At 43.6% G+C, this 10157-nt stretch overlaps 1 protein-coding gene across 1 annotated transcript; it reads left to right on the top strand.

Annotated features, from left to right (window-relative positions):
- The first annotated feature begins 750 nt into the window (after positions 1 to 750).
- On the top strand, positions 751 to 9666 carry GEM (GTP binding protein overexpressed in skeletal muscle). Its single transcript, XM_035546354.2, has 5 exons — positions 751 to 918; positions 2510 to 2852; positions 5931 to 6007; positions 6490 to 6694; positions 8362 to 9666. Exons 2-5 carry the CDS (start codon positions 2519 to 2521, stop codon positions 8637 to 8639), a joined length of 894 nt encoding a protein of 297 aa, XP_035402247.1. The 5' UTR covers positions 751 to 918; positions 2510 to 2518; the 3' UTR covers positions 8640 to 9666.
- Positions 9667 to 10157: the final 491 nt, after the last annotated feature.

Genomic DNA, 10157 nt, shown 5'->3' with positions numbered 1-10157 from the left:
TCTACGGACATACACCATATATTCATCTCTCCTAATAAACTATGGGCAGGATCAGCACTACACTGCCCAGACTTTGTGCCCGCTAGTGCTCATACATCTTTTTCCAGTGCCAGCATCCTGCTGGAGCAACACTCAGTGTGTGACCAGGTGTTTTGGCAAGCCCTTGCTAGCAAAAAGGAATAGGAGCAGAAATAGGAGTCAAGCCCTTGCTACTGAAGGGGTACAGCAGAAATGGGAGCTAGTTGTGCAGTTCAGAAAACTGAGTGCAGTGACTTGGAAGTCGACAGAGAAAAATAGGATTGTATAAATTAGATTTAAAAAACAACAACAGGGTAATATTCTTACTTGTGATGCAATTGTAAAATAACATTCAGATATCTTGTTCCAAAGAATCATTTTGTCCAGCAGGGAGTCAGCTGCATTTTGCAGACAGAGAACATCATACATTTACAGCATTTTATGCGTTAATGAGACGTGTCATTTTTAAAACATCATCGATTCTAATAGCATTTACTTGAAAAACTGAGGTGGAAGGGCACTTATTATTATGTGTTTTTCCACTTTCCTGTTTTCATCGTGTAAGACCCAAATGTGTTTGTTTTACTGGCAATGCTAAGCCAATCATATGATTTCAAGTAAGTCTTTTGAGCCTGTTTGTAAGTTTTTGCTCTTCTGCATGTCTGCTTCCTCCCAGCTGGGGGCTGGCTGTTGTATGGAAAGGCCAACCACGTCACGGAAAAGCCCTGTCTCTGATCAGATGGGCTTAATATAAACCAGGTTTGCCGAGAGGGAATTAAAGAGGCAGCCCGTAAGCGGGAGAGGATTTACTTGGGCAGAGCAGCGCGGTGTAGCACGGTCCACGGGGAGAGGAGGGCAGCGCGAGCTGCGGACCCGACTGCGAGCAGGAGCCAGGCACAAGTAAGACACTGTTGGACGAGGTGCCCTGGGTCGCGTGCAGTGTGTGGTGGCTGCTTTGCTAGATCCCAACAGCTACGAGCAGCTTGTGGCACCAAAACCAGCCTGCACTCGGACCGCGATGTGCAGTCGTGCCTTATAAGCCTTGGTCTCGCTAGGATTTGCTTAGCAAGGGATGATAGTTTGCTGGAGGAGAAATCATTAGATGTTCGTGAGTGAGGCTGTTCGGGGATTGTTTATTGAAGGTTATCTTTAGGCGCTGTAGTTTGAATTGGAGCTGGCTTTTCTCATCTGATCTTTTAAATGGGGAAACTCCAAGAAAAAAAAATTTAAATTGTGGTTAATATTTCCCTTCATTTGTGAAGCAGTCTTTGCTTGCTGCCTGGTCTCCAGTTAGATCTAATTTTGCCTCTAAGCACTGTGCATCGCAGAGAAAATATCGCATGTGTTGTAATAAGTTCAGATAGAGCGTGCTTTTTGTTGGTTTGTTCTCTGACCTGCCATGTGTTTTTTCTAAGAAGTTTTCAGATAGTGTTGTGTGAAGCGGACTAGCAACTTGTACATGTCATTTTGATGTGTTGCTGTACTTTTTTTGTTGTTCACCATTTATTATTCAAGTTTGAAAGTGATCTAGTGAATTTTATGGGCAGTTATCCTGCCTACTAATACGGAGAAGAGAGCTGAGAAACTTCAGATATACAAAAAAAAAAAACAAACACACACACACACACAAAAAAAACAACAGCAAAATGTCTAAATAACTGTCACTTTGGGAACTGGAATGCATCAAAGTAACTTTCCTAAAAATGGTAGCTGCTGGCCAGTGAGAATGACATCACTGTCCTCTGACTCCAACCAAGGCAAAATAGAGTTTGCTAAATGAAATATAATTAAGAGCCATGCTTAGACAGGAAGAGCTAACCTCTTTAGCCAGTTGTGCAGTAAATGAAGTTGTTGATTTAACATCTTTAAATTTATGAGCTTTTCTCCCAGTGCTACCTCCTGTAGTAGCTCAAACCTGTACCTCCTCAGAAAAGCCATTGGGCTTGGCTGTGTCCCTCCTTTAAGCAGCCAGAAAGCCACCGCCTGAAGCAGCCATTGTCCTGCTGTAGGGGAGACCCAAATCCATCCCATCACAGCAAGGCTTGCTTGCTTGGCTTTCTTTTCTTGTGAGTGTTGTCTAAGTTTGTGGGCTGGAGGCAGCTGGGACTGGTCCTTCTGTTTGCCCCCAGGCAACCACGCAGGGTAGGGACTGGTGCCTGCAGGGCTGTCCCAGCAGGGATACAGCAGTGTGCGTGCTCTGGCCCTCCCCATGCCTCCCCCGGGCTGGGCTGCACCTAGCACGGCAGTGAGCTTGTAAAGGATAGGATTTAGCATGTGAGGGTGGCATCATCCCTAGGAAAAAGCCTCTGACTCACTAACTACAAATATTTCTTTGCATACCAGCAACTGCGAAAGAGTGCAAAGCCTCAATTTTCTTCTGTTGTATACTGGATACAAGAGCAGGACGCGCTGCCTTGAGTTAATACGAGGGTGCTAGTGCATTTGCAACTGTTTTGTGGGTAACAAGTATGATTTCCTTATTTTTCACCAGGGGTAAAAAATGACCCTCAACAACGTTACCATGCGTCGCACCCACACCAGCAGCCTGCAGCAGCAGCAGCAGCGGTGGAGCATCCCCGCTGACGGCAAGAACCTGCTGGTCCAGAAGGACTCCAACGAGTACAACGCACAGAAGCGATACACCATCAGCCCCGACGAGTACTACAGAAGGAGCTGGTCCTCGGAGTCGTCCGACTCCGTCATCTCCTCTGAGTCCGGCAGCAATTGCTACCGGGTGGTGCTGATCGGGGAGCACGGCGTAGGCAAGTCGTCGCTGGCCAACATCTTCGCAGGGGTACACGACAGCATCGACAGCGACTGCGAGGTGCTGGGAGGTAGGTCATTATGCTCTGGGGTGTTTGGGTTTGCTTGCAATTGGCCCTGTCACCAGAAATTGGCACAGAAAATCAGAGAGGCCATTTAAACTAAAACTGATGCAGCAAATGTTTGAATCTGATTGTCAAAAAGGAGATCAAGCTACATAGAGTAAGATGCTCTCCAACAACACTCTAAAGCCTCTGAAAGGGAACAGTACAGATTCTCATGCTCTTTCATTTCAAAATACCTGTTGGAAGGTGTTCAGCTTTCATGCTGGTCCAACCTTTGTGTCATCACAGGCTCCATGGGGTCGTCTTCAGCTTTCTATAGGGCAGAGAAAATCATTGGAAGTCCCCACGGTCTATGAGAGTGCAGTGCTTAGAAATAATACATAATGAAAAATAAAAATAAAAAACCTGCCCAGTCTTTTAATCACCTTGAAAACATTTGCCATTAGAAGTCATCTCAGTCTTATGTATAAATGTGTTGCCTCAGTGTAGGCTGTATGGAGTTTGCGTAAATATGCCCACCCCTCCTTCATGCTCCTCAAACAGGTTGGGTTCCCCCAGGAAAAAATAGATGAAGATGCTTCAGCATTGTAGGGAAATTCCTGTTGCCCAAACCAGGGGAAAAGTCAGAAGCTGTAGGGTTTTCTTTAATGCTTCCCCCTTGCTATTCTCCTCTGTGTTGGTGAGGATTGTGAAACCTTCCTTAGTCCCAAAGAGTCGCTAATGCAGAAAGAGGGGTCATGGCACCCAGCTGTAAGGCATACTGTGTAGGGGATGTGGTGGGAGAAGGGTTGTGTCATGACAGAAGTCTGCTGTGGCCCTAAAGTCACAAGTGCTGTCACCTTGGGAGGACTTGCAAATTGCTGGGTGGTTTTGCTAGTCAACACATCGGAGTTTTCTCTTCTTTCCCATATCCTTTCCTGGTGTGTCAGTGCCTGTGCTAGCACAGAGAGTTTCCGGGCTTCTTTTCCAGTCTTCAGTGGAGCAAAAACGGACTGCTTTTTTTGTCTTTATGCCAGGACTTAACACAGTTGGGATTTAATATAGCCCAGGGCTAGGAAGGTAGAAGCCACCTTCTTGCTTGTTCTCGCAGACTGGAGGTACAGATCTTTGTGCCTTTGGGGAATCTGAAGCTCCCCACAGTGCAGTGACCCTGGGTCACTAAAAGCAGGCTTTGCCTTCACCTTCCACTGACTTTTTCTGAAAATCCATCAGCTTCTCAGCCTGGAATATCTCTGATAAAACCTTTTCTAGTGCTGCTCCAGTGACCTGGTTAGGACCCTTGGGCAATCATTCAGAAAACACAGCTGATTTACTTTGCACGCTTGTCAGATGGTTTCCTTCTCCTCCATGCAAAGCAGTGTGGTTTCTTCCTTCACTTGCACTCCCAGAACTATTGCTTGGAGTGTAGCCATGACAGATTTTCAAGGTCAGCTCATTGGAGGTATCAGACAACTTGCTGTTGTTGTATTTCTCCTTTTTTTTAGTGTCAGCTTCAAAATAAGCATGAGATGAACTAATTGCTCACTTTCAGTGTGTTTTATACCCTATAGAAGTTCCTTAGGATTGTCCGAGGTGCAAATCATTGCTGAGTATGACCATTTGGGGCACAACATTTTCAAGTACTGTGGTTACGTATTTGTAGCCTCTCCTTGTGTCACAGAATAGAGAAGTAGTCCTCTAAATGTTGTCCTCTGGTGCATATGGAGTTTGTTCCCATGCAGATGCTTAATCAGTTGAAGAAACTCCAAACTTTAGCTTGCAAACTGGAAATATTATTACAAGAGTTGACGGTTTCAGGACAGCCAATTCACAGAGGGAATACAGCTGCTTTTGTGGAGTAGTTTTGCTACTGGCAGCGAGATTAATCAAACTCACAAACACAAATGTCATGCTCTTGGCCTACAATGGAAAGGGCTCCTCTTGATTAGCTTTGTATTTTGAATCCCTCCACTTTAAGCTGTGCCAAACCTGTGCTCTTGTTTACAAAGTCTGATTTTATTTTAAATGTGGAATATTTTTGGCTGATTCTTCTGCATGGATGTAGATTCCTGGCTTTGAGGAAAGCCTGTGATTACAATTTAGGGGAAAGTTCACTCTGCTAATACCCAGCAGAAGTTTTATGAGGCAAGAGTTAAGACATGGTTCTATCTATAAACGTGGTTGGGACAGATCCCTGACACAGTGCCATGAAAGGTGTGGTATGCTCGGAAACCCTAAGCCAAACATTTTTCACTGACCAGCAACACAGGACTCAGGATAGGTCCAAGCCCCATACTGCTCATTGAAATGTCCCTGGATTTGGGGGAGAAGAAGGAAGATCAGTATTTGAAGCAGAAGCTAGACTGAGATTTAACATCACGGATAGATCATGATTGAGTGGGAACAGCCACACACACACACACAAACAATGATCTAAGCAGAATTTAGTCATGTGGTGTTTATAATTTAGATATGAGTTTTTGTGGTTTCAGCACAAAATAATTACCTTCTGTGGTTTGTTGAGTCCTTTGGTTTTTGACATCAAAGGTAATGTGGGAAACTGTGAAATAGGAAAGAAATGGGACACAGCAGTCATTTCAGTCTCCCTAAAGCTCAACAGCTCCTGTCTCACAACCCCCTGTCCTCTTTGCTTGGTAGGCTGTTAACTGTATTGCTCTCAGCAGCAGTGACTGCTCACCCGTAAACTGTCCCTGCTAAAGAGAAAGCAAATATTTTCCATTACTCAGCCTCGCTGGACTCTGCTGCTCCCATGGGGCAAATGTTCAGCCTTTGGTTATTTCTTCCACTGGTTCTATTTTCTCTCTCCCACATAAGATAAAGAGAATATCGACCTAAATAATGAACATTTCGTTTCCTGATCTTTCTGTCTCCTTCATATATCATGGAAAGTTAGACAACCGGTAATGAGCAGAGGGCAGGTTTAGTGCTGATGGAAATGAGGAAAGGACTGAATGTGAGCCAGCACAAAACTTGGCTCAATAACTTGAACTGTGAACAAATTATACATAGTCAACTATTTGTTTTTTATAATGTACATGATGCCACAAAATAATATATTACCAACATTTCTGATTTTCTTTCCAGAAGACACGTATGAAAGAACCCTTATGGTGGATGGGGAGAGTGCAACCATTATACTGCTCGACATGTGGGATAATAAGGTACTTTTATTTATGTACGCCAATCACATGCTAAAAGAAAAATTGCATATAAATATGCTAATAGAAAAAATAGGTATCTTTTCCTAAAAAAAGTAGGTGTTTTCCATAATTCAGCATCAGGGAAAATACAGGATAAATCCCCTCCCTGAACCAAGCCAAGCATGCCTAATAGCTCTGTAGTGTGAGCCTGAGAAGAGCAAGCCTTTATTTTTTTAATGATAAAACAAAACATTCAAGCCATTTTCCAGACCATGTTCATTCCAGCCTAAATCCAGCACAATGAATTATCTGGGGCAAGTTTTACCCTCCTTCATGATGAAGTATTCATATGGTCACCACTTTGGAATGGCTTTTAGTACAACTGTGATTCAAACCATACCCAGTGCAGCTACAGCAAGAATGTGTTTGGATTCGCTAATGTTACATTTTCTAAGTAAAACCTGTTCAGGACATAACAATGTCTGACCATTTTGTTTGACCAGCGTGAAGGAGAATGGATTCGAGACCACTGCATGAAAGTGGGAGATGCATACTTAATTGTCTACTCCATCACAGACCGAGCAAGCTTTGAGAAGGCCTCTGAACTCAGAATAGAGCTCCGCAGAGCTCGCCAGAAAGAAGATATTCCCATTATTTTGGTTGGCAACAAAAGCGACCTTGTCAGGTGCCGCGAAGTTTCAGTGGCAGGTAAGGAGAACGATGAAGGTAAAAACTACGTAAAATTTAAGAGTCACATAAGAGCTTTTGAACAACATAGGGAGCTCTGGCTGCGTACACTGTGATCAGGACCAGGCAGTAAGAGAGCAATAAAGCAACAGAGGGCTGGAACAGGGGACAGAGGACTGGGGAGGGTCTGCCATTTTTTTTCAGCCTCCATTGGTCAACGGTGTTACACGTCGGATAATCCCCTTCCGAAATTTAAGTTCCATCATACAAGCAGCTTGATTTTTTTCCCTTCCAGCTCCTAGCATAAAACCACTGCAAAATGAGATTGATCTGGTACCTAGGAACCCTTCGGGTTTCCAATACATATTTATGCAAAACCCCTTTTTTTCTGCTGCCAAATATTCTCTCTTTGTTTAAGGAGTTCCTTATCCTCTCTGACATTTTACTTCCAGATGAATTAAAATTCCCTCTCTCCTTTCATTTCACTAACCTGGGCAGGTACTGCACAGCCTCCTTGGTGCCTTGCTCTGGGATGCTACAGCAGCCCTCCCTCTGCTGCATGTAGAGGGATAAATAAACAGCCTGTGCCCTGCACCCAAAGCACGAGGAGTCCTAAGCCCATAAAAAGGAACAGAGAGACCACCTGGAAAGCTGCTGCCAACCCTCAAGCTCTTCAGTCAGTAAAATCTCTTCTTAGACAGTCCTCCCTGAGGTTTAGGTGGCTTAACACACAGCAGTGCATTAGATAATCTCGTCTTGGCCAGAGCCAACAAGAGACATGGGTTCCTCAGCTCAGCATTCTTCTCTCTGCATCTGTTCCACTTTTTTATTTCCCAATTGAACTAGGCTATTGTTTCACTGAGGATATGCACTCTAGCCCCTGTCACAATTGCTCTAAGTGAAGAGTTTGAGCTGAAGTAGGTCTTTGGGAGCCCAAAGATGACTATTTTCCTTCTCATGCCTCTCTGGCCCACTTGAAAAATCCTTTGAAAGATGGCAGATGGATTCATGTCATTTTAGTCATCCTGGCGATGAGTTCACAGCAAGTCAGAAGACAGCGTAAATTGACTTGCATGTGAAAGACAGCTGCTAGGGTTAGTGTATGTTCTCTTATGTTAAGGATAAGGACTGTGATTTCATATGTACCTCTGAATTTATGGGCATAGTTTTGCCTTTATTTAAGGACTTTTGTATATGCTCACACCAAAACTGATACCGTCTGAAGACCCTGGTTTATACACACAACCTGTGGAGGGGATAGGGTCCTGCCCCCTGTGGTAACAAGAGATGTGCCGTACACACGAACAGCACTGCCACCATCCTTTAAGGTGATCTGGGGTGGTCTGCACACAAGGCGACCAGGTGATTTTGAGTCATGGCTGAGCTCTTCCCCCTCGATGTCTCAGCGTGTCAGTTAGCCCCGGCTCTCTCCCTTCACAGCCGATGACAAGGACCGGGCTTCTCCGGGGGGAAACTGACCCCCCTCGCTGCGAAGGGAGTGTGACACAGACCAGATGAATCATGGCCTACCAGGCAGCATTAGATGATTAAAGACTTATCCCCGGCTATATTAGGCTTGAGGAATTCCCCCGGTGGTGCTGGCTCCCCACACGTGGCAGCCCGCAGCTGTGTTGTCTCCCTCCCAGGCTCGTGACATCTCATGACATGTCCCCATTGTGATTTTGCAGAGGGCCGAGCATGCGCCGTTGTGTTCGACTGCAAGTTCATCGAGACCTCGGCAGCTGTGCAGCACAACGTGAAGGAGCTCTTTGAAGGCATCGTGAGGCAAGTCCGGCTCCGGAGGGACAGCAAGGAAAAGAACGAGAAGCGGCTGGCTTACCAGAAGCGGAGGGAGAGCATCCCGAAGAAAGCCAGGCGGTTCTGGGGCAAAATAGTTGCCAAGAACAACAAGAATATGGCCTTCAAACTCAAGTCCAAGTCTTGCCACGACCTATCGGTACTTTAAGAACGTTGGACTCTGCCAGAGCTTGTGGCATTTTGTGGACATTATCTAACGATGTTGTGGGAAATAATCAATCTATATTAGATTGGGCTATGAAAATGACTTAGATTCACAGTTGTGATTGTGATGATATGTGCTGGCATAAGAACAGCACAGTGCATGGAAATCTCTCTCTCCTTTTTTCTTTTTTTTCTTTTTTTTGTTGTTTTTTGTTGGTAGTTTTAGAAGTATAGACCAGAACGACCCAAAGTTATGCTGGGAAGTGTTCTGGAATATACCTATTGCTTCTCCTCTTGGCTTTGTATAATAGCTTAAGAACCTCAAGCCGTCATCACTTGGGAAGTAAATACTGCTTTCTTTACTCTTTCTCACTGTCATTATTCTTTTCTTTCTTTCTCTCCCTTTGTTTCTTTTCTTTTTTTTTTTTCTTTGAAAATTGTGTAAAGAGTTGAGGAACTGACCAGGAATTGGTCCTCTGCCAATTGGCTGGTCAGGTTTGAGCACCCACAGCTAAAAAATTTGCATTTCTGTAGAATAGCCACCAAGACACTTGTTTTTATTATTTCAAGGATTGGTTTCAATGAGTTTACACATCTCTTACTTTGAAATATTTAAAGGCAAAATCCTGTAATCAAACAAATTTTCCTCTCATATTTCCATATTATGGGACTGTTTAAAAACCACAGTAAAGATAAAATTAAAGCACAAGTTGTATCAAAGTACATCAAGTGCAAGATGCCAAAACTTTATAAATCACCTGAGCTTTTTTCAGAAACCACATGGACTTCTTGTATCTAGTCTTGGCTTTTCTCTATGCTAGAGCTATGCTGTATTTATTGTCGTGCAAAATAACAAGCATTTTAATGTTGAGGGGAAATGTATTTATTACCAAGTTTCTTAAAACAATAATGTTAATTTTATTACTGTTTTCTATCTAGTATCTTTTTTTTTCAGATATGCAAGTTTTTACTTACATGCCTTGTAATAAAATAAATAAAATATATGACTGCCTTTGAGCCTCAGCAGGAAATCCCTAAGAATTTTTTCAACTTGAGAAAATATTTTGGATACTTGTGAAGATTGCTGCACCACAACTACCAGGAGGATTCCTTGTGTCTCTGAACACAGAGGCTACTTAGCAACCTAAATCATAAAGCAAGAATCACCCACAGCCTGAAAGCGATTTGTGTATGGTGTCCCTTATGAGCAATTAGAGTTGTGGTGTCAGAGATAAAAATAAGTCATTCTTAAAAAAGGTATCTGGCCCTGAGTCTGAAAACACGTCAGAAATGTAGTTAAGTACCATTGTCCCTATTTTGGAGACAAAATTAAGTGAAATGTTATGTTCAAGGACAGAAAACATCAGCTGGCACGGCATGCCCTAAACTTCAATTTATGTTGGAAATAATGATGTTAGCATAGATTTTCCTCCTGACTATACTGGTTTATGTGGGCACATCTCAGAGTTCCAGGTAGATGTAGAGTCATTTCATTTTGCCAACAGATAGCTTAGAAAAATCA

Source organism: Cygnus atratus, chromosome 2 (genome assembly GCF_013377495.2).
Source record: "Cygnus atratus isolate AKBS03 ecotype Queensland, Australia chromosome 2, CAtr_DNAZoo_HiC_assembly, whole genome shotgun sequence".
Lineage (NCBI taxonomy): Eukaryota > Metazoa > Chordata > Aves > Anseriformes > Anatidae > Cygnus > Cygnus atratus.
This window is presented reverse-complemented; position numbering and strand designations above follow the sequence as displayed.

Bases quoted from the DNA above. Each gene is read 5' to 3' on its own strand.
- GEM (XM_035546354.2), top strand. From the start codon at position 2,519: ATGACCCTCAACAACGTTACCATGCGTCGCACCCACACCAGCAGCCTG. The intron at 6,008-6,489 runs GTACTTTTATTT...TTGTTTGACCAG, and splicing joins TCGACATGTGGGATAATAAG to CGTGAAGGAGAATGGATTCG. The intron at 6,695-8,361 runs GTAAGGAGAACG...GTGATTTTGCAG, and splicing joins CCGCGAAGTTTCAGTGGCAG to AGGGCCGAGCATGCGCCGTT.